We start from the raw sequence: 27,758 nt of genomic DNA, 5'->3' as shown, positions 1-27,758 counted from the left end.
ATTAGGTGGACAGCAAAGTTCAGTAGGGGGAAAAAATCAGATGCGATTCCTGTATTGACAACCTCTGTAGGTAGGACCAGAATGAAAGTGCAACATGTAACTGTATTTGGAGTAGTATTTCTGACCAGGCACTGTGACTCATGCCTGTAATCCAGCATTTTGGGAGGCTGAGGCAGGTGGATCCCAAGGTCAGGAGTTCGAGACAAGCCTGGCCAATATGGTGAAACCCTGTCTCTACTTAAAAATACAAAAAAAATTAGCCGGATGTGGTGGCACACGCCTGAAATCCCAGCTACTTGGGAGCCTGAGGCAGGAGAATTGCTTGAACCCGGGAGGCAGAGGTTGCAGTGAACCGAGATCGTGTCATTGCACTCCAGCCTGGGCGACAGAGTGAGATTTCATCTCAAAAAAAAAAAAAAAAAAGAGTAGTATTCCCTTTCCAGTTGTGTCCTTTGCTCAGACTTAATGTCAGCTTGCTGGCACCAAAGAAGATACATGAAGAAATTATGACTCAGATCCCTGCATCTCCCATGGGGTAAATACAGGTCAACTAGTTAGGAAGCAAGAAAAAATAAATCCACCCATTTGAGGTTTGTTTTTCAGTTTAGAAATCTCTAGAACTGTGGAAATAGCTATGTAATCCTGGGGTGATGTGGGGGTTTGGATCAGAACTCCCAGGTGCAAGCTAAGTAGGTACCTGAGTCCTATTCTCTTAGGAAACAGGGATCAGGTATTCTTTAGATATCTGGACCAATAGATGCCCTACATACTGTAGATAACTAATAAAGCCTGGCTCTGTGTTGATTATGTTGGCCAAGGATTGCTAAATTTACATCAGGACTTCCCATACTGGTCCATGGACTTAGTGATTCTGAGTTTACTGCAACAGGTCCTTAGCTTGCCATAGGCTGAAAGAGTAATATGTGTCATAAATATATGCACAGTTATCTTTTTTTTTTTTTTTTTAGACAGTCTTGCTCTATCACTCAGGCTGGAGTGCAGTGGCATGAACATGGCTCACACTGCAGCCTTGACCTCCTGGGCTCAAGAGATCCTCCCACTATAGTCTCCCAAGTAGCTGAGACTACTACTACTAATGTGTGCTGCTACACACAACTAATTTTTAAGATTTTGGGGCCAGGCACAGTAGCTTAGGCCTGTAATCCCAGCACTTTGGGAGGCCGAGGTGGGTGGATCACCTGAGGTCAGGAGTTCGAGAGCAGCCTGGTCAATATGGCAAAACTCCATCTCTACTAAAAACACAAAAATTAGCTGGGTGTGGTGGCATGCACCTGTAGTCCCAGCTACTTGGGAGGCTGAGGGAGGAAGATCGCTCGAACCTAGGAGGTGGAGGTTCCAGTGAGCCAAGATTGTGCCACTGCACTCCAGCCTGGGAGACAGAGTGAGACTCCATCTCAAATAAATAAATAAATACTTTTTTTTTTTTTGTAGAGACGGGATCTTGCCTGGGCTGGTCTCGAATTTCTAGGCTCAATCAATCCTCCCACCTTGGTTTCCCAAAGTACTGGGATTACAGGTGTGAGCCACCTCGCCTGGACTCTTCTACATGTATGAAGATGCTGTTGTAATTAATAAACTACAGAAATGCCACCCATTACTGAATTCACAGTGGCTTTTTGACTATACAGGGTTATGGCATGGAAGCCAGACTTTGGAATCAAACAGATTGGGCAATCTAACCTAGCCATTTGGCAAATTAGACAGGATCCTTAAAATTTCCAAACTCCACTTTCCTCATCTATAAAATGGAGTTATTGCATGGAGTTGTTATAAGGATTAAATGAGACAATGCATGTAAGGTCTTAACATAATTCTTGGCCTAGAGCAGATGCTCAATAAATGAGATCTATTATTATTTCTATCAACATGTACTTTTCTAAATCAACTGATAGTCTCATATAGGAGTCTATCTGGATCTTTTTCTCATCCATCTATTGGGATGGTGCAAATTTCTTCCCTATTTGCAGATGTTTCCCTCTCAATAAGACATCAATACTCTATCATGTGTGTTGAAAATATCTTATTCTCTAGTACAAATTTGCAGCTTCTAATAAGCCTACTTTGTAGGTTTTGTTTCCAGAGTTAGAATCAAATATTGAAACTAGTTCAGGGCAAAAGAGACGTATTTTCCATCCCCATGTAAGTTAATAAAGAAAAGCTCTTTATAAATATTCAGTTGGTCAATGTTCCCTGAGAGTAAGAGGAGGTGATGAAGAGGAAAAAAGGTAAATTATGTCAATTGGATTCATCCTGTTCTATGGTCTAAAGTTGAGAAGAAATGTCTCTTTTTGGCTGAAAATACACACTCTCTGGCCTGCGAGTGGGAGGAGGACTCAACTGTGGTGGTTAAGAAGATGGATCCAGAGTATCTGGATTTAGATTTTGACTTTACAGCTAAAGAATTGAGAGCTCTTGGGCTGACTACTTAACATCAGTGTGCTTCAGCTTCACATCTGTAATTTGAAATAATGATAGAAAACATACAAGCAGGTGTCATGGGAGGAAGGCTGCTGGGGAGCCATGGTCAGGAGATTGAATAGTGTCCCTTCCTCCAAATTCATGTCCACCTGGAACATCAGAATGGGACCTTATTTGGAATAAGGGTCTTTGCAGATATAATAAAGATAAGGATCTAAATGAGATGATACTAGATTAGGGTGGATCCTAAATCCAATGAAAGTGAGTTTATAAGAAATAGAAAGAAGACACAAAGACAGAGAGAAGAGGGTGATGTGAAGATGGAGGCAGAAATTGGAGTAATGTGTCTACAAGCCAAGGAATGCCACAGTTTGCCAGCAACCACCAGAAGCTAGCGGTATGGGACAATTTCTTCCTCAGAGCCTCCAGAAGCCAACTCTGCAGACATCTTGATTTTTTTTCTCCCTAAACTGATCAGCAGTATTTTGATTATTTTTTTCCTGACACCTGGATTTTGGACTTCTAACCTCCAGAATGACATGAGAATACATTTTTGTTATTTTTAAGCCATCAAGTTTGATAAAGTTTGTGGTAATTGTTATGGCACCCTAAGAAACTTTGGCTTCAGGAAGTCATCGTTCCTGCGATCAAGGGATTTTTAATTTCCTACATGGGAGAGGATGATGAGCTAAGGGCCTGAGGTTTATAAAAGCTTTGATAACAAGGACTTCAAGAGGTTAGGAGACAAGAAAGAGAAATCATCTCTGTGAACAGGGAAGGCTTTAAGTAGGAAGTAGTTCGTAAGTACCCAAAGAGTGGACTGATTTTGACAGGTAGGAATGGGACAGGTGGGGTTAGGAGGGGAGGATATTGATATTCCAAACAGAGGGAACTGATGGAGAAATGCAGCAGAGATAGCAAAGTTTGAGGTGGTCAGATGACATCAAGTGGTTCAGCTTGGTTGGAGTCGGCCTAAGGAAAGAGGCCTGGAAAAGCAGATTAGTGTTAGAAGTTTCCGAAAATAATGTATGTGTATTTTAACATATTTGTACGTCACAAAAATTGGGGGCTGGTATGAAGATCCTCCAGCATAGTACTGGTTATTTTATGTATAGAAAGAAAATTAGGCTGGGTGAGGTGGCTCACGCCTTGTAATTCCACCGTTTTGGGAGACTGAGGCGGGAGGATCTCTTGAGCTCAGGAGTTTGAGAGCAGCCTGGGCAATGTGGTGAGACCTCATTTCTACAAAATATTTTTAAAAAATCAGCAGGGCTTGGTGGTGGGTGCCCGTAGTCCCAGCTACTTGGGAAGTTGAGGCAAGAGGTTCACTTGAGCCCAGGAGTTCAAGGATGAGGTGGGCCATGATTACACCACCGCACTCCATCCAGCCTGGGCAACAAAGCTAGACTGTCTCAAAAAACAAACAAAAACAAAAACAAAAACAAAGAAAAGAAAAGAAAATTAAAGGATCAATTTACTTTCCCTAAAGTCAGATACCTGTCCGTAAAAGAGCCAAGACTAAAACCTGTATACCTTGTTTAGTAGTCAAGTCATCTTTGCAGTAAATCTTTCTGTCTTTCAAATAGTCCTCCTTCTCTTCTGGCTTAATTTTTATTTTTTTCTCGAGACAGAGTCTAGCAATGTCTCTCAGGCTGGATTGCAGTGGCACCATCTCAGCTCACTGCAACCTCTGCCCCCGGGTTCAAGCGATTCTCCTGCCTCAGCCTCCCAAGTAGCTGGGATTACAGGCGCCTGCCACCATGCCCAGCTGATTTTTTGTATTTTTAGTAGAAACGGGGTTTCACTATGTTGACCAGGCTAGTCTCAAACTCTTGACCTCATGATCCGCCCACCTCGGCCTCCCAAATTTTTAAAAGTTTACTACCAAATATAAATTAACTGTTACTTTTTGAGCCCCAGTTATTTATATTCAATATTAGCTACCTATCTAGTTACGGTTAGAAACACACACAATAAATCTTTTCATAAAAATTCTTAGTGGTGTTGCTGGGCACCCTCCCAACATTCCCTCCCATCTTTCCTAACCTTACTGTATGTCTTGTAATTGAAAATAAGTCTAGAAAAATCACCATTTTATATGTTTAGCTTCTAATATTATGTTACATGTTAAGTTGTTCAGTATAGAAAATTACAAATAGAAAAGTGACTCATTATTTCACAGCTCAGGTATTCCCGTTGATTTTTTTTCTTTTTTTTTAAATGAAATCAAGTTCATGGTAAGAAAATTCTAGCACTACAGAAAAATAAAGTACAGAAACCGTCTTTTGTTTGCTCTCAGGTTTTTTCTCAATGTATACATCACCAATTAATTCTTGTTTTTGTCTTTCCAGAAAAAAAAAGTACAGTGTAGATGTTTCTCTTTTCTTTTCTTTCTTTCTTTTTTTTTTTTTTAGCTGATGTCTTGCTCTGTTGCCTTAGGTTGGAGTGCAGTAACACTAACATGGCTCAAGACCACAGGCTTGTGCCACCACATCTGGCTAATGATTTTTAAAAATTATTATTATTATTATTTTCTTTTTGTAGAAACAGAGTTTCACTATGTTGCCTAGGCAGTCTCAAACTCCTGAGCTCAAGCGATCCTCCTTCCCCAGCCTCCCAAATGGCTGGCATTACAGGTGTGAGCCACCGCATCCGGCCTTACATGTTTTCCTCTTTTTTTCCTCCCCGACCACTACAACAAGAGATGTTTTTTTATTAATGCGACACTATATACACAATGTCCTGTGCCTTGCTTTTTCATTTTCCTTGAACATTTATCAGAAATCTCTTTTGATGTTGCAACCTACAGAGCCTTTTTAAAAAGACTTTATACTATTCAATTATAAGGGTGTGTCACCATTTATTTAATCAGCCTCCTATTTGTTAGGGTCCACCCAATCGGACTGTTTCCCCCTCCCATAGACCTAAGCCTCAAAGGCCAAAAGTAAAACCCACTACCCTAAACCTTCCTGTAACTGTCTGACCAGAGGCCAGCTGTTCCAGGATGCAGTCAAGACATCTACCTCCACGCCTGGTGCTCAGAGAACAACGTTTTACACCCCCTTTTTGCCATACAGTCCCAATTCTGCCTCCCTAGCCAAGGTATATTCTTTCTATGCAGCACCTCCACCTGCTTCTGTCTACCCACCAACTGTACAGGCACCTGTACACTGGTCTTCCTCAGCCCTAAAATAGACATAGCTCCAGGAGAAAACCTGCCCCTCCAAACCCTAAATACTCAAATCCCACACAGCAGGCGCCAGGCCATACAACTTATCCCACTATTTGTAGACCTAGGCATCACAGTGGCCGCAGGTACAGGGGTAGCAGGAATCGCAACCTCCTCTTATTACCATAAAACCTTATCAAAAGACCTTTCAGATGGTATAGACAACCTTGCAACTTCCATATCCCCTTACAAGCTCAGCTGGACTCCCTAGCGGCATTCGCCTTACAAAATCAGAGAGGTCTCAACCTACTTACCGCCTACAAAGGAGGATTCTGCATTTTCCTAGATGAAGAATGCTGCTTTTATTTTAACCAGTCAGGCTTAGTTCAGGATGCAGTAAAAAACAAACAAACAAACAAACAAAATCTCAAAGATCGAGCCCAAAAGATCAGGGAAAGCAGCTCCTCTACGTGGCCCTCTTGATCTCTCAGCACCTGGGCCCCCTGGCTACCCTCTCTCCTTGGACCTGCTATAATCCTTTTTCTCCTCCTAATCTTAGGTCCTTGCCTAATACTCCTCTTCACCCAGTTTTTGCAGAATCGTATCCAAGCCTTTGCCCATGGAACCATACAGGTCATGATGTTACTCCAGGAGTATCAACACTTTCAAAACCAAAGCCAACCTCCACCTTCCAGCCTTTCCCCTAGCCCCTGCCCACTCTCAGCCTGAAGCAGTCTGATGAAATCAACGCCCCTTCTCTATCATCTGTTAAAAGGCTGGAATGTTAGGGTCCACCCAACTGGACTGTTTCCCGCTCCCATAGACCTAAGCCCCAAAGCCCCACCTGTAACTGTCGGACCCGAGGCCAGCTGTTCCAGGATGCGGTCAAGAAGTCTACCTTACACAACAGAACTGGCAAGAAAAACAACTCCAGGAAGCGGTCAGACACCTGGCACAAAGGATCCCCTACCCCCTGGCCTTTTCTTTTTCCTTCACCCTGACCCAGTTATATGCCCTATAAAACCTTGCTATATAGCCTGTAAGCGGGGCTGCCTCCTCTGCTTTTGTCAAGAGGTAGCCCAGCAGGACTGACAATGAATCACATTGACTTGAGTCTATTGACCTCATTCCTTTCTTGGCTGTCCTTCCAATTATCCCTTAAACTATTATTTTCAGTGTTTTATTATAAACAGTGCTGAATATATTTGTGGGGGGTTTGTTTGTTGGTGTTGTCATTTTTTGAGACAAGGTCTTACTCTGTCATTCGGGCTGGAGTGCAGTGGCGCAATCACGGCTCACTCCAGCCTTGACCTCCCCAGGCTCAGGTGATCTTCCCACTTCAGCCTGCTGAGTAGCTGGGAATACAGACACATGCCACCATGCTCAGCTAATGTTTTTGTATTTTTTTTTGTAGACACAGGTTTTCGCCATCTTGCCCAGGCTGGGCTTGAACTCCTGGGCTCCAGCAATCAGCCCACCTCGCCCTCCCAAAGTGCTGGGATTACAAGCGTAATGCCAGCCCAATGCTGAATATCTTAGACATATATCCGGAATGTTTCCGTGAGTATATCCATAGCAGTGAATTTACTAGGAATTATCATGCTATTATTCGGTTTAACATTCTTTTATCCTCCTCCACTCCACTGCAGTTGAGAATAAAATCTAAACACCTTATCTTGATTTACCTGTGGCCAAGATCTGACCCCTGCCTGTCTCTTCAACCTGTTTCTTTCAATTACTCCTTAGTGATGGCCTGAAGCCACACCAGCCTTTTGTCCTCAATCCCGCAAATTTATTCTTTACCTAGGAGCCTTTGTACTTGCTCATTCTTCTTTGTAACACTTCTGCAAGAGGTGGCTGGCTCTTTGCCAGCAGGGTCTCAACTCAAAGTCCTTCTCCCTGAGGCCTTCCAGGTTTAAATGAGCACTCCCAGGCCTTCATGTCATGCTGTTAAATTGTAATCCTAGCATTTCATTCTCTAAGAAATTATTTTGTCTTCCCTTCTGGAATGTAAGCTCCAAGTGCGCAAGAGCCCTGTTTGTCTCATTTGTGAGTCCCAAGAGCTCAGATGAGTATGTACTCAAAATATATCTGGTAGGCCAAGTGCGATGGCTCACACCTATAATCCTAGCACTTTGGGAGACTGAGGCAGGCAGATCACCTGATGTCAGGGGTTCAAGACCGTCCTGGCCAACGTGGTGAAACCCTGTCTGTACTAAAAATACAAAAATTAGCCGGGCATGGTGGCACATTCCTGTAATCCCAGCTACTTGGAAGGCTGAGACAGGAGACTCACTTGATCCCAGGAGGCAAAGGTTGCAGTGAGCCGAGATCGCGCCACTGCACTCCAGCCTGGGCGACAGAGGGAGACTCCATCTCAAAAAAAAAAAAAAAATTCTGGTGAATTAATGGTGTGGATTTAAAATTGTGATATATGCTGGGTGCCTATAGTCCTAGCCTGGAAAACATAACAAGTCCCCATCTCTAAAAAATAAATAAAATTATCATATAGGCTGCCAAATTTCTTTCCATACAGTCACCAGTTTTCAAAGTCACTGACAGTGCTTGTTTGTTTTTGAGATAAGGTCTCACTCTGTCACCCAAGCCGGACTGCAGTGGTGTGATCATGGCTCACTGCAGCCTTGACCTCCCAGGCTCAAGCTATCCTCCCATCTCAGCCTCCAGAGTAACTGGGATTACAGGCATGTACCACCACACCTGGCTAATTTTTAATTTTTTGTAGAGATGGAGCCTCACTATGTTGCCCAGTCTGGTCTCTAGCAATTGTCTTGCCTCAGCCACCCAAAGTGGATTTTCTGTCTTGATTCCTTTCTCACTTCCTACCTTAATTTATTTGATGAATCATTCACTTTACAAATATTTATTGATTATTCACAGGCTCAGGCACCGTGCTAAAATGGTTCTTTCTTATCTGGCCACACCTATCTTCCAGCCCAATCTTGCCAAGAGTTTTGGCCTGGGCCTTACTTCAAAGTGACGTAGACTTGTACTGTAGAGGTCTCTAGAAAGACAACCCTTGGCTGGGCATGGTGGCTCATGCCTGTAATCCCAGAACTTTGGGAGGCTGAGACAGGTGGATCACAGCCAGCCTGGCCAACATGGTGAAACCCCATCTCTACTAAAAACACAAAAATTAGGCGGGCGTGGTGGTGCTTGCCTATAATCCCAGCTACTGGGGAGGCTGAGGCAAGAGAATCATTTGAACCTGGGAGGCGGAGGTTGCAGTGAGCCGAGTTTGCACCACTGCACTCCAGCCTGGGCAACAGGGCGAGACTCCTCCATCTCAAAAAAAAAAGAAAAAGAAAAAAGAAAGACAACCCTTAATGGGGGAGATGAGGACAGTCCCTACACAGAATCTTTGGCAGTGTCAATGTATACATTAATTTGCTAATCAACTAGGCTAGCCCTTTAATCTATATATTGTACTGGATTTTAAAAATTATTTCTTTACTTTCTCATTAGACCTTCCTCTTTTTTTTTTTTTGTTTGTTTGTTTGGAGACAGAGTCTCCCTCTGTCACCCAGGCTGGAGTGCAGTGGCACAATTTTGGCTCACTGCAACCTCCACCTCACGGGTTCAAGCGATTCTCCTGCCTCAGCCTCCTGAGTAGCTGAGGTTACAGGTGCCCGCCACCACGCCTGCCTGATTTTTATATTTTTAGTAGAGACGGAGTTTCACCATGTTGGCCAGGCTGTTTTGAACTCCTGACCTCAGGTGATCCACCCACCTCGGCCTCCCAAAGTGCTGGGATTACTTCTGTGAGCCACCACCGCGGCCGGTCCCTTCCTCCTTCTTTAAAAATTTTTCTCCCAGTTCCCACTTTTTGTGGGTTAGAGGCATCTAAATTGAATGAAAGTACCCTTTTTGGACTACTGGGGAGGTGGGGGGATGTTCTCAGAAGGGGAATTTTCTTTCTGGTCCTAATATCCACCTAATTTTTAAAAGCAGGGTTCCTTATTATTTTGTAAAGTTTACAATTACATCATTAGATACTTCCATGTCTCATATTTCATTTTTCCAAACTCTTGGGGGAAATGAGTGGAGGGATGGATGGAATAGAAAATAGTTTTTCCTCTTGGAGGCTGAGGGCCCAGTAGGGGTCAACAGTACATTCAGCCCTCTCCTCACATATTCTGTTCTACCTACAAGTACAGCAAGTAAAGCCAAATTTCTCATGCATGCAAATAAAGTTTTTGCATTTGGCCAGTCGGTCCAGTTCTCCTGTCAGCTTCCTTCCCCACTCTGCCTCTGTTCATTAATCCCCCCCTTCCCGGTACCTAAACCCTCCACCTAACCCAGCCCTTTCTTCCACTTCCGGCTACTAGCCTCTCTCGCCTATCCACTATCCTCACACTCAGCATCCCCTGTCTGTACGAGATTAAGGAGCTCTGCCGTCCGCAGGGCCTGGGTTAGCGTGAATCTAAGCCAGAGCTCCCGGGTGGGGGTGGGGGTAGGGGTGGGGGTGGTCCCAGAGGTAGGGCGAGGAGGTGGGAAGCGCATTCCCTTCACTGGTGATCTCAACGCAGATTTGCCCGGAGTTCTCTTGCAAGAGAGCTGGCAGGTTTTACTATTTCCCAATCGTTTACTCGCCAAGCTCTCGGGTCCACGCGCCGCGGGGATGCGCCCTGCACGCTGAAACTTCATTCAAAGCAAGGCGGCCCACGAGGTTGGGCTTAGGGGATCTGGATGACCTGCAGGCCACTTCCTTTCTCTCTGCGCCCTTCCCCCACTCTTCCAACCACCTTCGCTGTAAACAAAACTGTCCCCCCGGGCGGAGAGAGGTCGCGCTCTTTCGCACACTCCCTCGCCGAGGGTTAATTTCTCAGATCGCACGAGGGGGAGGAGATTTCCCTGTAGACGAGTAAAAAGGGTGATGGACAAACGTGCGGGCACTAAGACCGCAAGGCATTCATTTCCTCCTACGGTGGATGCGGACGCCGGGAGGAGGAGAGCCCCAGAGAGAGGAGCTGGGAGCGGAGGCGCAGGCAATGCTCAGCCCTGGATGTAGCTGAGAGGCTGGGAGAGAGACGACCGCTGGAGACCGAGCGGCGTGGGGAAGACCTAGGGGGGTGGGTGGGGGAAGCAGACAGGAGAACACTCGAAATCAAGCGCTTTACAGATTATTTTATTTTGTATAGAGAACACGTAGCGACTCCGAAGATCAGCCCCAATGAACATGTCAGTGTTGACTTTACAAGAATATGAATTCGAAAAGCAGTTCAACGAGAATGAAGCCATCCAATGGATGCAGGAAAACTGGTACGTGATGCTTTCGCCTGATACTGTTCCCGGGAGCCCTGCGCGTCTTCCCGGAGTGCCTTAATGTCGGTATTCCCTGCCTGGGCGTGAATGGAGCGATGAATCGCGGGCAGCCAGCTGATCGCTGAGTTCTCGGGTCTCCCGGGTGCAGGAGACGCTGGGGGGGGTACATGAAGCGCGAGGTCTGTGGGTGCCCCTGTGTGAACCGCGGCTACATAGGCATCTTTTATATAGATTATATAACACAGAACATATGTGTGTGCACAGGGTGATGTCTGCGCGACAGGGAAGGCGGGAGAGATGCCACAGTCCAGATCGCCTACCTGTGCTCCCCTCCCCTCTCCCGGTTTTCATCTAGATTTGGGTTTTCTCGCTTGGCCTCTCCCGCAACCGGAGTGTGAAAGGCAGTGGAGGGAGGACCTTGTCTCCTGTTCCCTTTAACCCTCTCCCGCCCGCCGCCCTTGGCCCTGGTCCTCGCTGTCTCTCCATCCCTCGTGTCCTTCCTTTCTCCTTGCAGCGCTCCTACTTCACCGTCCTCCTCTGTCTGCCGCTCCTCAGGCGGATGCCCCCTTTTTAGTACCCCTTTCCCCACGCGGATCCCTTTCCGGTTTCATAGAGAGACCGGGTGGGAGGGAGGAGGGGACAATGGAAACAGTAATAAATGAATGAACCCGAGCGAGTGGAGCCACGCCATTATTAAGTTTCTGTTTTACGGAAACGCCTTTTGGACACACTTCTAATTCTGTGCGTAGCTGCTGATTGGACTTCAGGCACACAGATTAAAAGCCCCTCCGTCTGCAGAGTCCTTAGGGGCTCTTCCCTAGGAAACTAATAATCAGGGAAAACACCTTTCTTGTTTACTGTAGTCCCCCCGCCAGACCTTTTGAAAATCCCTGTGTGGGAGGCGATCCAGTGTCACCTTGCAATATTTAACAGAGGAGGGTGTGCTCATCTCGCTTCTTGTAGACAGGGTTGTGGCAGAGGCATTCCTCTCCTCCCCTTAACTTCGGGTCTGGCGATCTGTAAAGTTCAAGCCCAACGCACCCCGGGGGATGGCTTGACCGGGGAGGGTCGGGCCGCAGGGTCTCCCGGGAGCCGGGGGATTCCGCCCGCCGCGTGCGCGAGCGCGCGTGCCCCGCGCCCTCCCGCCTGCCCTCTTCAACTGGAAACCAGAAACGCCGGCGCGCCTGTGGCCTGGGCGGGTTGGTGCAGTAGGAGCTGGTGCCACGGGGCCGCAGCTGCGAAAAGGGGGTTTCAACTTCCTGTCCTCCAGTCCCCTGGAGTCGCCGGCCAGTGTCTGGAGGCCCGGCCGCCGCTTCCTTCTCCTCCCGCCCGGCCGGAGCGCGCCCACTCCCAGCTTCCCGCGGGCTGGTCCGGGCCCCAATGGCCATTTGCGGCGGCTGCCGGGCGGGGCAGGCCTACTTGGGGTGAGCTGCGGCGTGGCTGGTGGCGGCGGTGGGCTAGGGGCCCAAGGGCCGCGTCTGGCCCGAGCCGGAGCCTAAGAGGCGGGGACGCGGGCCGCTCGGAAGGACTGGAAGTGGAGCAGCCACATAGGCACGGGGCTGGTGCCCTCCCGGGCCGCTGAGGCCAGGGGGTGCAGGGGTGGGTCCGGAAGGAGGTTGGACACTAAGGGTCGAGACCGCAGATAGACCTCGGCGTTTCGGGGCAGCCGAGGCCCCTCGAGCCCCACCGCCCGGGGTCCTTCTCTGGATGCACTTCCTCCTCCCGCTTAGGGGGTGGTGCTGGAGGCGGGGAGGGGGCGGTGGCCGGAGCCGGCGGGCGCCGGAACCGCGCTGCTGGCTAGCCCCGGGCCCGGGTCTTCTCCGCACAAGTTTGTCATATCCTCCAGCCGGCCTGTTCGGGCCCACAGTCCTCCCGCATTAGCCTGTGTGGTCAGCATTTGCTTCTGTGCCGAATCTCTGACTTGCTGCGTCCTGGTTTAACCTGCTCTTCCGGAGTCCGCTTTCCCTCGCTTTGCCGGCTGACCCCATTCACTGTACGCCCGCCATTCCTAGCCCACTGCAGTCGATACTGCCTCTTATTTACTTGTTGCTTTTTCTCTGAGGCCACTTCCTAGGCCTGCTCCAGGTACCATTTCCCGCCTCTTCTCTCCATTCACTCAGTACTGAGCCAGACAGGTCTCAGCCCTCGTGGGACTGAAAATGACAAAAATGTGCCACCGTTAGGTGCCTAACCTCCTGTTAGGTTCTGACCACTGTTTCCTCCTAGTTCTTTATCTGTACCTTTCTTCTGGCAATATCCTTTACTGTTATATACATGGTTATTAACTTACAGACCATCAGCTCTTCAGGTTACAGATGACAGCTCTTCAGTTGTCATCCCACTCTTGATTCTGCAAAGCACCTAGCAGAGTGCTTTGCATAAGGCACATTCTTGAGAAAATGTCCAGTGAGTTGAAATGGTGATTGGTGCCCATTTTATTGCCAGCACTACTCGTTAATACCCGAAGGTTAACAGGCTAGAACTTGCATACCGTGGCAGAGTCACATCTTGGGATTTTTCCCTTCCTGGCTTCTGCTCTCTGTTGATGTTATATTCTTAGATTGCTTATTGCAGTCAAAGAACCCTGCTGGCTGTTACCCCTCCCTTGCAACTCTTCCTGACCCTAATTGTCTTACTTTCATGTTTTTTTGTTAATGCCAGATTTTGTGCATTTCTCCCAATATCCCAGGGTGCCCAATTTTATCTCTCCTCCCTCCCCAAAAACTGTACAGCCAAAAAGACTTTAAACACTTTTTAAAATTTAATTTTATTAGCCGGGTGTGGTGGCTCGTGCCTGTAATCCCAGCACTTTGGGAGGCTGAGGTGGGTGGATTACCTGACGACAGGAGTTCGAGACCAGCCAGGCCAATATGGTGAAACCCCATCTCTACTAAAAATACAAAAAAATTAGCCGAGCGTGGTGGCGGGTGCCTGTAATCCCAGCTACTCGGGAGGTTGAGGCAGGAGAATTGCTTGAACCCGGGAGGTTCAAATTAAAGCTTTTAGTTTTTATTTTTAATAGAATCCAGCTAATGCAGGACAAAAAGTCTTGAACCAGATTTTCTTTTCACTCCCTTTTTAATAGGAGAAGGGAACTCCATAACCAAGGCTTAGACCCTCTTGAGGAGAGAGGAACTTGAGGAAACCATAAAATCTTACCTTTTTCAGACTCATTAACTTAAAATGGTTTGAAATAGCTTCTGGAGGAAAAACATGATATAGTGAAGCTTCTACTCTGTCTTTTGGGAATTTATGGTTGTCCTTATAAATCTCTTCTTAGTAACAGGCAAAACTTGTTAATTTAGAGAATTAAAACATTCTCTCTCAAAAGTGAACTACATTGGCTTTTGAAGAACTGTGAGAATGGCCAGGAGTAGTATTTTGCCAGTATGCTGCCTTTGCTAACTAGCATCATTTAAGAGGACCTAAAATAAGAATACTTTATTAAACATACGCTATAATCCATACTTACTAACCATAGCGCAAATTAATGTTAACATACCCTATAATCCATACTTACTAACCATAGCACGTGTTAATGGAATGGGGCCCGACTTTTGGAGTAGCGTTTGTATAAACCCTAAAGGGTTCAACTGAGGCTAGTTTTCAAGTTTATTGCTGCTTTAATGAATCATTAACCTCATACTCATTGGCCTAGCCATGAAAGTAAATACTGCAGACTTTTTTTACTTTGCTAGCAAAAAGTTCATATATAATAGGTTAGAATAGCAATTGAAATGCAAAGTAATAAGTGTATTCCCTTGTAGAATCATCCTGGGCCTCATGTTGAAACTACATGTCCAGTGAAAAATATCCTGTCTGGTTATATTATCTGGTCAATGAGAGTTTATTACATGAGGTAGAGAAAAATGTCTGCTCATAGGTCCAAATAGGAGTTTTGAATTCTAATTTTCACTGAAAAGTCCTTGCAATTTTACAACATTGAAAATAGAGACATTTTGCTCTTTTATGAGATGTCTGGCCTTTACCTGTTTTTCTCACTAAGAGCTGACTTAAGTTGGAAGTGCTGCTAGCCAGGGAGCAAAATCACCTGGTGATTGCTAAGGCGACATAAAATTCATTGAGTGAGAAGGGAAGCTGGGCTCTCTCTGCCTTCTCTTTCAGCAGCCTGCCAGGTTTGTGCTAACAGCAGTGGATGCTAGTTGCTCCAGTTGTAATTGTCTAGCCAATGATGATTATCTTCTGATGTCGGCTGACACGGTGCCCACCAATAGGAAAGCAGGAGGCCTGTGCTGACTGCTGTAACATTATGTATGTGAGGTGACGTCTTCAAAGGGCTTGCCTAGAACTTCATGAAACCCTCCCCCTCTCCTGGCATTCTCCACACATCCAGCCTTTCAAAGCTTTGTATATTTTTCTGACTTTTCTCCCCACTCACTCCCTTGGTAGTGTAAAAGGGTTTACTTGTTTTAACATTTTGTATTCTGTATTATACAGTCTATAAGATAGTATAGGAATTTTAAGAATTAAATGCTGTTCAGCTGAGGAAGCCTTTTTATTCACAAATTTGTTTTTACCAAAGGTAAAAATGGAGTGAAACATTTTATTTTATTTTGTTTTGTTTTTGAGACAGGGTCTCACTCTGTTGCCCAGGCTGGAGTGCAGTGGCACAATCTTGGCTCACTGCAACCTCTGCCTCCGGGTTGCAGTGATTCTTATGTCTCAACCTCCCAAGCAGCTGGGATTACAGGTGCCTGCCATGACACCAAGCTAATTTTTGTATTTTTAGTAGAGATGGGAATTCACCGTGTTGGTCAGGTTGGTCTTGAACTCCTGACCTCAAGTAATCCGCCCACCTCGGCCTCCGAAAGTGCTGAGATAACAGGCTTGAGCCACTGCAACCGGCCGTGAAACATTTTAAAAGGAGTTGTACATCTATATCTTTTTTGTAGGTAAAGTTTGGAAAGTAACACGATATACAATTTCATGATTAAAGAACATAAAAAGCACTAAAAACCTGTGTTAGCATTTAACTCAAATATAGCAGCATAAAAAATATAGCAGCATAATGTTAATGAAACTGTTCAAATGCAGACATAGTATTTGGCTGTTGTTTTTCATTTAGTGAGGATTGCTTTGAATTGCTTCCTGAAGTCTTCCTTGCAACCTTCTACATTCATTTGTAAGAAAAATGGCTGGAAAACAGTGCATCTGTGACTATGGAACAGAGTAGGCCAGAGTTTCATTTCATCATTAACATTGCAGCAACAAATTTGGTCAGCTCTGTAGGAATATAGTGTGTCTATATTGTACTCATGTCACTTGCTGTTTATTTTGAGGTATCACAGTTCATATTGATTTAGGATTAAAACTTGTGTGAGGATCATAACATGACATTCAATAATTTTTAGAAAGCACTGGGATGTAGGCATATGTACTAGGTTAAGAGTGAGAAGAATGAGAAAATACATAGAGAAAAAACGTGTAATCTGTGTGGGGTCCTAGAAAATAATGTAAAGTTGTGCTGGAGCTTTGATATGAACTTTCATGTATCTTTTAATAAATTATAAATATTCATGCAATTCTTGTTTAGGATTCCAAAGGATGAAAGCCAGCTTAATGCAAAATATTTTATGATTATATTATCCATCTGTGTATTTGTACTAGTTATAATTAGTGCTTAAAATTTTTACATGAAGTCTTTTTCACATTGGAAGTAAAATTTTGTGATCTTCAGAGGATTGCCTGTTGCTTTTTTGTTTGAGGGTGATTCTAAATGTGTCAAAGTGTATAACATTGGAACTTAACGAAACTTTTCAAATGCAGACATAGTATTTCACTGTTGTTTTTCCTTTAGTGAGGATTGCTTTAAATTTCTTCCTGAAATCTTCCTCGTAACCTTCTGCATGCATTTGTAAGAAAAATGGCTGGAAACTTCAAAGTCAACTTATTCCATATCTAAGAGTTGCCTTATATACTTCCTTGAAAGAAGAATCTTTCTTTTTCTTTTTTTTCTTTCTTTCTTTTTTTTTTTTTTTTCTTGAGATGGAGTTTTGCCCTTGTTGCCCAGGCTGAAGTGCAATTGTTCCATCTCGGCTTACTGCAACCTCTGCCTCCTGGGTTCAAGTGATTCTCCTACCTCAACCTCCTGAGTAGCTGGGTTTACAGGCATGCGCCACTACGCCCGGCTAATTTTTTTGTATTTAGTAGAAACGGGTTTTCACCATGTTAGTCAGGCTGGTCTCGAACTCCTGACTTCAGGTGATCCACCTACCTCGGCCTCCCAAAGTGCTGGGATTACAGGTGTGAGCCACCATGCCTGGCCAGAGGAATCTTTCAGCTTAGATAGTGGAAGAGTTATGAGGGGGACGGAGGTTTTGAAATACTTAGGGGGATATACAATAACCATCTAATCAGTTTTCTTTTTCTTTTCTTTTTTTTGAGCCCGGTCTTGGCTCACTGCAACCTCTGCTTCCTGGGTTCAAGCCTCAGCCTCCTGAGTAGGTGGGATTACAGGTGCCCAGCCCCCCATCTAATCAGTCTTTAGACAACAAAGTAAAATAAGTGTGGCACCATTCTGGCAATTCAGGAATTTATCTTTGCTTAAGTGATCTGAAATATTTCAGGTCCAAGTATTTTATTTTCTGAAATGAGTTAACCAAACATTGTCTTAATGATTAACTTAATTTTTCACATATAGACATAGGTGAGCCAAACTGTCCTTTATTAATAGGAACCAGACATCATTCTACAAAGTTTGCCTCAGCCCTCCCTTTACTCTTTATGTAGCTCACATCCACCCGCTCCCATTTACTTTTCATTTATCTTTTTTAGGAGGGTTTAGGGAAAGTTACCTGTACCACATATGTCATTTCTGTTGATAACCCTAGGTAATCTGAGTGAAACTATGACTTGGCTATATTGTAATGTTAAAACTCATAACTTCATTCCTTTATCCAGATTCTGATTGTACATGTATTCAGGCAGGTACAAATGTTGGCATAGTTATTGAGGTTTCTGAGAACTTTAAAAAAACCCAGCATCTCTAATTATATTTACCCTCCAATAATTTATTTTAGAGATACATGGGTCCTTTTTAAAAAAGTATTGTATGGGTCGGGCATGGTGGCTCACGCCTGTAATCCCAGCACTTTGGGAGGCTGAGGCAGGCGGATCACTTGATGTCAGGAGTTCGAGACCAGCCTGGTCAACGTGGCGAAACCCTATTTCTACTAAAACTACAAAAATTAGCCGGGCGTGGTGGCGGGCGCCTGTAGTCCCAGCTACTCCAGGGGCTGAGGCAGGAGAATCGCTTGAACCCAGGAGGCCGAGGTTCCAGTGAGCCGAGATTGCACCATTGCACTCCAGCCTGGGCGACAGAGTGAGACTCCGTCTCAAAACAAAACAAAACAAAAAAAGTATTGCCCAAGAGTAAAGAATATGAATTTGTAATTTTAAGTTGGTTGCGCAATAGTTATCCCAAAGCTTGGAACCATGTCAGTCATCTAAGGTCAAGCCTACACATTTATCATGATTCCTTTCTGCATTGAGTGTTTGCGACTTTTAGTTTTAAGCTTCCTATTACTAGGAAACCCTTTGTTGAGTTAGTTGCCCACTGTGAACTTACTGAGATTTAACTTTAAGTCTTTACTTTGTACAAAAAAAAAGTACAGGAGAAAAAAGACTTACACTTACCTTTGCTAAGATAAATTTGCTGAGATAAATTAGACATGCTGATTGTAAGTAGTTTTGCTAGAAAATCACTCATAGTTTTGTAATACTTTTATTTACAGGGATTCATATTTCAGTTTTTTTTTTCTTGCTAAAACTTTTATAGAAGAGTTCCTAGTTGTGATATAAGGAAAGTTTTATTGATGAAATATATTTTGGGGAGGGAGATCTACCTCCTCAAAACACACATGAGGTTTATAATCCAATTTTTTTTTTTTTTTTTTTTTTTTTTTTTGAGATGGAGTCTGGCTCTGTCACCCAGGCTGGAGTGCAGTGGCACGATCTCGGCTCAGTGCAAGCTCTGCCTCCCGGGTTCACACCATTCTCCTGCCTCAGCCTCCCGAGTAGCTGGGACTACAGGCGCCCACCATCACACCTGGCTAATTTTTCTATTTTTAGTAGAGACGGGGTTTCACTGTGTTAGCCAGGATGGTCTCGATCTCCTGACCTTGTGATCTGCCCACCTCGGCCTCCCAAAGTGCTGGGATTACAGGTGTGAGCCACTGCGCCAAGCCCTATAATCCTATTTAAAGTGAAACAAGTAAACAAGTATAACTTCATTTTCTTCTTTTCTCTCTCTCTCTTTTTTTTTTTTTTTTTTTTTGAGACGGAGTCTTGCTGTGTCTCCCAGTCTGAGTGCAGTGGCATGATCTTGGCTGTTAGTTCACTGCAACCCCCACCTTCTGGGTTCAAGCAGTTTCCCTGCCTCAGCCTTCTGAGTAGCTGGGATTACAGGCACCTGCCACCACACCTGCCTAATTTTTGTATTTTTAGTAGAGACGGGGTTTCACCATGTTGGCCAGGCTGGTCTCGAACTCCTGGCCTCAAGTGATCCGCCCACCTCGGCCTCCCAAAGTTTTGGGACTACAGGCATGAGCCACTGCGTCTAGCTTCTCTCTCTCTTTTTTAAATAGAGACAGGGTCTTGCTTGTCACCCAGGCTGGAGTGCAGTGTCACAATCATACTTCACTGTAATCTCAAACTCCGCTTCTTGGTCCAAGCGATCTTCTTGCCTCAGCCTCCCAAGTAGCTGGGATTACAGGCACGCACCACCTTGCCCAACTAATTTTTTTATTGTATTGGAGAGACGGGGGTCTTGCTATGTTGCCCAGGCTGGTTTTGAACTGTTGGCCTCAAGTGATCCTCCCATCTCAGCTTCCCAAAGTGCTAGGATTACAGGTGTAAACCACCACACCTAGACAGCAGGGTAGATTTTCTTCATTCAGGAGCAATGATACTAACAGTTAATACATGGTTACCTGATTGCAGGCATCCTTTTATAATGTTTTACATTTTTTTTTTTTTTGAGACCGAATTTCACTCTTGTTGCCCAGTGGAGTGCAATGGCATGATCTCAACTCACCGCAACCTCTGCCTCCCAGGTTCAAGCAACTCTCCGCCTCAGCCTCTTGAGTAGCTGGGATTACAGGCATATGCCACCATGCCTGGCTAATTTTTTTTGTATATTTAGTAGAGATGGGGTTTCTTCCATGTTGGTCAGGCTGGTCTCGAACTCCTAACCTCAGGTGATCCTCCCACCTCGGCCTCCCAAAGTGCTGGGATAACAGTCATGAGCCACCACGCCTGGCCAATGTTTTACGTACTTTAACTGTTAAACCCTTGCAGCCACCCTTTATGATCTTTTGCACAATGGACAACTCAGGAAGGGGAGTTGGGATTTGCATGTAGGAATCAGAAAAGGAAAACTAGGTTCCAGGCTTGAATAAGGCTTGGATGGCTGGTGTGATGATGAGGGGTGTGTCACAAGGCCCCAATCATCCTCTTATTTGAATATTAATATAATATTCAATCAGAAAAACAATGCACTTGAAAACTTGGCTGCACTGGAAACGTGTCAGGTATCTGTGGTTTTAGTCAATGATCTCACAAATGTCTCTTTTGTTAATAATTTTCACTGGGTGGATCCTGAATACTTAAGGCCAGAATAAAGCTTTGGCCTATAAAATATTTACTGTCTGCTCTGTGATATTAATTTCTTGCACTCAGCTTGGTTCTAGACCCTGGGAATTTGTGTTTCCATCTGATCTGCAGCCAGACTTTCTTCCCAGCAGGTTTTAGTGTAGCTACTTGTAAATAGCCACCCACTGTTGACAGTAAAATAAAAATATGTGGGTTGGGGATATCCCTATTCTTGAAGGTCAGCTCCTACAATGTGAAGAATCACAGAATACCTTTTGTTTCATTTTAGTAGCTTTAAATTCTTTTCCTGATTCTAAGATAAGAAATAGTTATAGGAAAAGAAATGAAATGAAAACATTAAGAAGTATAAAGATGTCGGAAAGGAAACACCTTTAATTCTTTTCCAGAGGCCGCCACTGTTATTTTGCCCCATTTCCTTCAGCCTTGTTTCCAGGTTTTTTAGTATGCCTTAGACCATTCAGTACCTAAACTGTGACAGCCTGGGTTCCCTACTATGTGCCAGGGACTGCACTGAACAGATTTACGTACTATCACATTACAATTTTTTTTTTTTTAGATGGAGTTTCATTCCTGTTACCCAGGCTGGAGTGCAGTGGTGTGATCTCGGCTCACTGCAACCTCTGCCTCCTGGGTTCAAGTGATCCTCCTGCCTCAGCCTCCCTATTAGTTGGGACTACACATGCGTGCCACCATGCCAGGCTAATTTTTTGTATTTTTAGTAGAGACGGGGTTTCACTGGTCTCAAACTCCTGATCTCAGGTGATCCGCCTGCCTCGGCCTCCCAAGCAATTTTTTTTTTTTTCATTTTGCTGAGGTCTAACTTGAGAAGCCTTCATTTGTCCAAGCAGTTAGGTTATATGCTTTTTCTCTGCTTACTGTTTGCTACATAGTAACTCTTGTGAAGAGGTGGAAACTTCATGTCCAGTCAAAAATGGCTCCAGAAAGGACTGAAACAATAGATACTATGTAAATTAAGGGACAATTAAGAGGTCAAAGGACCTCTTAATTGTGGTGCTTAATCAGAAGAAATTTGTTTTATGGAGTTTTCCATAGGAAAAGGAGTGATTTTCAGACTCTTTTACTCATATGCCTCTAATAGAAGTTTAAAAAACTATGCACTGCCTCACACATTTTTAAATTTTCATCATAAATTGAAATGTTAAAATTGTAATAGAAGTAGAATAAATATAAAATGAGTGAAGATAAGGATTGGCTAATTATAATAACTATTACATGACATCATAAGATAGGTTTACCTACTTTATTGAATAATACATAATGAATTTGAAATCACGGAACATTGACATCCACGGTTTTATTCAATTGATAGTTTTTTTTTTGAAACATTCCATATATATGTATATATATATGTGTATATATGTATATATTTGTGTGTGTATATATATAAATATATATATATGTATTTTTTTTTTTTTTTGAGACAGAGTCTCGTTCTGTTACCTAGGCTGGAGTGCAGTGGTGTAATCCCAACTCACTGCAACCTCCACCTCCTGGGTTCAAGTGATTCTCCCACCTTAGCTTCCTGACTAGCTGGACTTACAGGCACGTGCCACCATGCCCGACTCATTTTTGTATTTTTAGTAGAGACGGGGTTTTACCATGTTGGCCAGGGTGGTCTCGAACTCCTGACCTTAAGTGACCTCCGCCTCCTGAAGTGCTGGGATTAGAGGCCAGAGCCATTGCACCTGAACCCATTCCACTTATATTTAAAATAATCACTGGCACTAACCCATATTGCTTGTTTTGAATCAGAAACATCCCAACATTCAGAATGTAGAGAGTCTGATCAGAAGAGGAAAAAAGAAAGACTATCACACTGCTTCTCAGCGTTAATTTTTACGTTGTGTGGGGGCCGGTAGGAGAGAGGTGGGTAGGCTATCAGATGTCTCAAAATAAGTTTTCTTGACTGTAGAGAAGGTTATAGATGATAGCATTTTTGTGTGTGTTGGTGGTCAGCAGGAATAGTCACCTACTTGTTAAGTCACTTTATTTTTTTTCTGTTTGTTTTTGTTTTTGTTTTGTCTTGTTTTGTTTTGGGACGGAGTCTCGCTCTGTTGCCCAGGCTGTAGTACAGTGGCGCAATTTTGGCCCACTGCAACCTCCGCTTCCCGGGTTCAAGTGATTCTTCTGCCTCAGCCTCCTGAGTAGCTGAGACTACAGGTGCCTGCCACCATGCCTGGCTAATTTTTCTATTTTTAGTAGATACAGGGTTTCACCATGTTAGCCAGGCTGGTCTCGAACTCCTGACCTTGTGATCTGCCCATCTCGGCCTCCCAAAGTGCTGGGATTACAGGTGTGAGCCACCATGCCCAGCCTTAAATAAATCATTTTCTTATTCTTCTCTTGGTTATCCAAGACCTCAGGACTTCTCAGGAAGCCCCTTTCAGTCCATTATACATGGAGTGGCAGATTGAAGGTATTTCTACATACTGACTTGAAAGTTCTATCCTTTCATTAAAGGTTCTTCTACATATTGACCTGAAAGACAGGTTCCTCCATCAGTCCTCCTGTCATCCTAATTGTGACTCTAGCTGACTTTTATTTCCACTTCTGCATGGTTGTCTTAATACTACTTGTATATATTATGTTCTCTCTAGGCCTTCTTTTCTAAGCCATTTCTCAAATTTTATTTGCAGTCCACTGGTAATCCACCTAGCTACTTAAGAAAAATAAAATATTAGCCCTCTTTTGGTTTGAACAATTAAGTATTACCTACTAGAAACCTCTAAGAGATTTATTAAAACTTGCTAAAATTTGGCGCTTAGTACATTCAACACAGTAAGTCTGTACTAGACACTTGCTCTTGAGTGGGGGTAGGAGTGGGGTTCTAATTACATATTCTGCTAAAACGGCTGCCACTCATTGCTTTGGAACATTGCAAAGCTCCTACTGTACATACATGACATTCTACAAAATTTAAGGACACTGTTATCAGTGAATACAAGGTTGCCTTGAGTTGTATTTAGTTTTGAATTACTGCTCTTGCATTCATATTAACAAAAATACTTTTTTTGAACCTGTATTTTGTGATTGCTGATATTATGTGTGATTGCACTACTTTGGTTAGTACTTGGTTCTTTGCCAGCTCTTTGTAATCACTAAATCCTTTGTCCACTGACAAGAGAAAAGTGTAGGGTAAGAAAAAGCTTTAGAAGCTTGCTCCATGTCCATGATCCTTACCCAGGTATTGAATCAGACTTACATAGGGTTTATTTTTCCCCAGTACACACATGCACAGGCTTATCTCAGGGATTCAGATTTAGCAGATCTGTGGAGGGGTCCAGACAAGTGTTACTGTGAAAAACCTTCCCACTTGCCCTAGGGAGAAGCACTGCTCTGTATGAAACTGATTCCATCTCTCATTCTTTGGGTTTGTCTTCTCAAACCATCGATTTTACAGACTGAACTCTTCCTTAGCTAATCTGCTTTACCTGCTTTGTCATCTATGTGGGACCAGTACATAGCTCAGCACGAAAGTACTCATCTCCCTTTTCTCCTACCTGTAATTTACAACCAATTCCTGTGTGAGTTGGCTGTCAGTTCCCTTTTTCTCGGTTCATTGTGCTTGCCACTGACTTCCTTTAGCTCCCCAGGACTACTTTTAGTCTTCTAGATTCCTACCTCCCATTGTCTCTCTGAGTCACTGATCTGATCTTGTCATCACAATGGTTAAAAACCTTCAGTGGTTTCCCGTTGTTTTAAGGTCATTCAAAATCTGGCACCAAATTCCCTTCTTAATGTTACCTCTAGAAGCAGCCCTTGTCCAGTGCCTACTTAGTTGAAATTTGAATTCCAAAGCCTTCTTCTCTCCTCCCATCTATATCTATTGCTCTTTTTTTGTGGTTCACTGGCACTTGGTTTATAAATAGATAAATATTTTCTCTGAAATCAGTGCTTACCACAGAATTTGGCGTATTCAGTGTTTGAATAGTTGAATGCATGCATGCATGGACATACGAGGCTGTTCATTAACTTTTAAATGTATCTGATTATATTATCTGGCACTGCTTTGTATTTCCTTAAGTGAATCATGGGAGATTGTCCAGTGCCTTAAAAATATTTTACTCTCTTCATCTAATCTCATTTTTAAGAAGAAAACATAGGCATTTAACATGACTAATTATCAGTGAATCCATGCTAACTGTTGGGGATTATTAGTCCTTTTCTAGATACTCAAACTATCTATTCCAATCAGAGAGAGATGATTTTTTTATTTTATATTTTATTGATTGATTGATTGATTGAGACAGGGTCTCACTCTGTTGCCTAGGCTGGAGTACAGTGGTGCGATCTCAGCTCACTGCAACCTCTGCCTCCCAGTCTAAAGTGATCCTCCCACTTCAGCCTTCCAAATAGCTGGGACCACAGGCATACGCCACCACGCATGGCTAATTTTTGTATTGTTTGTAGAGATGGGATTTCCCCACGTTGCCCAGGCTGGTCTCCTGAGCTCAAAGCAATCCAGATTGCTGGGATTACAGCTGTGAGCCACCGTGCCTGGCTGAGATGACTTTTAAAAAAAGACTTCTCTAAAGTAGAAGGAAGGGTGGAATTGTATGCACAAGAAGAAAAAAACCTGGAAGAAAAACATACTAAAGAGGTAAAAAAAAAATAGATCTGTAAAGGTGGTAAAACAATGGTTATTATTTATCTTTGTTGATGAAAAGAGCACAGCACTGTAAAATATTTGAAGAGATTTATTCTGAGCCAAATATGAGTGACCATGGCCTGAGGTATAGTCTCAAGAGGTCCTGAGAACATGTGCACAAGGTGGCTGGTTTATAGCTTGGTTTTAAACATTTTAGGGAGACATAAGACGTCAGTCAATACATGTGAGGTATATATTGGTTCTGCCCGGAAAGCAGGACAACTTGAATTAGGGAGGGGGTGTTGCTTACAGCTGGGTTCAAATATTTTCTGATTGGCAGTTTGTTAAAAGAGTTAAATTATTATCTAAAAGCCAGGAATCAGTAGAAAAGAGTGTCTGGGTTAAGATAAGGGGTTGTGGTTCTACATAAGGTTCTTAGGTAGATAAAGTCTCATACGTGACTGCCTGTAGTAGCAAAGAAACATATTTTGGGTGTTTTTTTGTTTGTTCGTTTTTTAAATAAAGTCATCTAGAAGCCTCGGGGTAAAATATTTTGATTTCCTTCTTTATCTGTCATGTGATGTTATGCCAGATTCAGGTTTGGAGAGATTTTATGATTTGTATGGTGTGACTCCCCAGACCCTTTAGCTAGGAATTTGGGCAAGAGAGAAGTAAGGTCAGAGTTTACTCCTTATCCTTCTGCTGTTCCAGTTTTCATTTTTTTTTTGAGACGGAGTTTTGTTCTCGTTGCCCAGGCTGGAGTGCAATGGCATGATCTCGGCTCATCAAAACTTCCCCCTCCCAGGTTCAAGCGATTCTCCTGCCTCAGCCTCCTGAGTAGTTGGTATTACAGGCATGCGCCACCATGCCTGACTAATTTTGTATTTTTAGTAAAGAGGATGTTTCTCCATGTTGGTCAGGCTGGTCCCGAACTCCCAACTTCAGGTGATTCATCCGCCTCGGCTTCCCACATTTCTGGCATTACAGGCACTAGCCAGCGCGTCCGGCCCCTGTTCCAGTTTTCTCTTTTTTGTTTTTTTGAGACGGAGTTTCTCTCTTGTTGCCCAGGCTGGAGTGCAATGGCGCGATCTTGGCTCACTGCAACCTCCGCCTCCCGGGTTCAAGTGATTCTCCTGCCTCAGCCTCCCAGGTAGCTGGGATTACAAGCATGGGCCACCACGCCTGGCTAATTTTGTATTTTTAGTAGAGACGGAGTTTCTCCATGTTGGTCAGGCTGGTCTCGAACTACTGACCTCAGGTGATCCACCCACCTCGGCCTCCCACAGTGCTGGGATTACAAGCCTGAGCCACCGCGCCCGGCCTCCCTGTTCCAGTTTTCCATAATCTGTTCATATTATATTCTGGGTATATGTGGGTGGTGTGATTATCCATGTGGTCTTATTTTCACATTCTTTGCATTAACTATAATGTACTTAATGTTTTAAGATAAGTTTCATTTTACAAAGATGTATGTACAATACCTGGTATCAGGTAACAATGTTAAAAAAAACGAATTCATTTAAAAATAAACATTAAAATTAGCAATACAATTAAACATAAAGACAGTTTGTGAGGACATTGAACTGCCCATTCTTACTCCAAATGAATTTGCTTTCTTAGACTGAGGAGGAGGGGCCATATTGTTGATGTCACAATAAACTTGTTTCTCCTTCTTCAATAATAAATTACATAATTTGATTTTTTTAATAGGAAAGGATCATACTTCAAGGGAGGATGATAAAAAACATTAATTTAACTTTAGCATTACAACTTTTACATGTGGGCCCAGGAATGTATCTAATGGGACAAAGGTTCCCCAGGGACAAAAGTCATCTAATCTAATACAGACAAAAGGTTAAGCATAAACCTATCCCTAGAGTGAGAAAAAATGAATAGAATAATTGGCTCAGGGACCTTGTGGCACCTGGAAACAGATGCTGCACACGTACCTGGAGTACGTGGTTAACAAATATCTTCAGTAGTACTGCAGAATGCCTAGGAGATAGTGTCTGGTTAAGAGGAGCTAGAAAGATTTTGATACTCTCTGAAACGAAGTTTAGAAGGGGCCAGTCTGTCTAGTCCAGAGGCCAGGCTCTGTGGATGCAGAGAGCCTGGTATGTGTGATCTGATTGGGAGCAATGTGACAGGGCTTTCCACAGGACTGCTTTGTGAAGCAGATCATACTGGTCTGGGCCATTTCTAGTCTTCTAGACTTCCTTTCTGAGAGAAGAAAGATGGAGAAGGTTACCTTTCAGTACACAGAAAGTAGATGTTTTGTTTTGTTTTACATTTTATTTTATTTTCTCTCCTCTCCTCCTTGTTTTACATCTTAGTTACCCTGTAGTTGATCAAGTTAACTAGGATCTAGGAAGTTGGCTTAGATCTATGAAGACCTGGCTTTCCATCCCAGTCTTTTTCTCTCCATTGTCTATGTCCCTAGAGGTTAGAGGAGACTGGTTCAAAATCATATACAGTTTTAACTTTATTTATTTATTTATTTAGACAGGGTCTCACTCTAGTCACTCAGGCTAGAGTGCAGAGGTGCGATCTTGGCTTACTGCAGCCTCAACCTCCCGGGCTCCGGTGATTCTCCCACCTCAGCCTCCCGAGTATCTGGTATTACAG

General features: G+C 43.8%; 1 protein-coding gene across 4 annotated transcripts in view; it reads left to right on the top strand.

Annotated features, from left to right (window-relative positions):
• Positions 1-9,954: 9,954 nt before the first annotated feature.
• The window catches only part of ELOVL6 (ELOVL fatty acid elongase 6), a 149,357-nt gene continuing 131,553 nt past the window's right edge, over positions 9,955-27,758 (top strand). Inside the window, exons 1-2 of one of the 4 annotated variants that reach the window (XM_003830025.5) lie at positions 9,955-10,037; positions 10,768-10,888. In XM_003830025.5, coding sequence (XP_003830073.2) covers positions 10,800-10,888 — 89 coding nt within the window. In that variant the 5' untranslated portion in view covers positions 9,955-10,037; positions 10,768-10,799. Of the gene's footprint in view, positions 10,038-10,158; positions 10,296-10,363; positions 10,615-10,767; positions 10,889-12,030; positions 12,316-27,758 lie in introns of those variants that run through there. The other 3 variants (XM_008955395.4, XM_008955394.5, XM_055111717.2) reach the window with 3 other exon arrangements.

The sequence above is a fragment of the Pan paniscus genome, chromosome 3 (genome assembly GCF_029289425.2).
Source record: "Pan paniscus chromosome 3, NHGRI_mPanPan1-v2.0_pri, whole genome shotgun sequence".
Taxonomy (NCBI): Eukaryota; Metazoa; Chordata; class Mammalia; order Primates; family Hominidae; genus Pan; species Pan paniscus.
The sequence above is the reverse complement of the archived record's forward strand: the minus strand, read 5'-3'. Positions and strand labels throughout refer to the sequence as shown.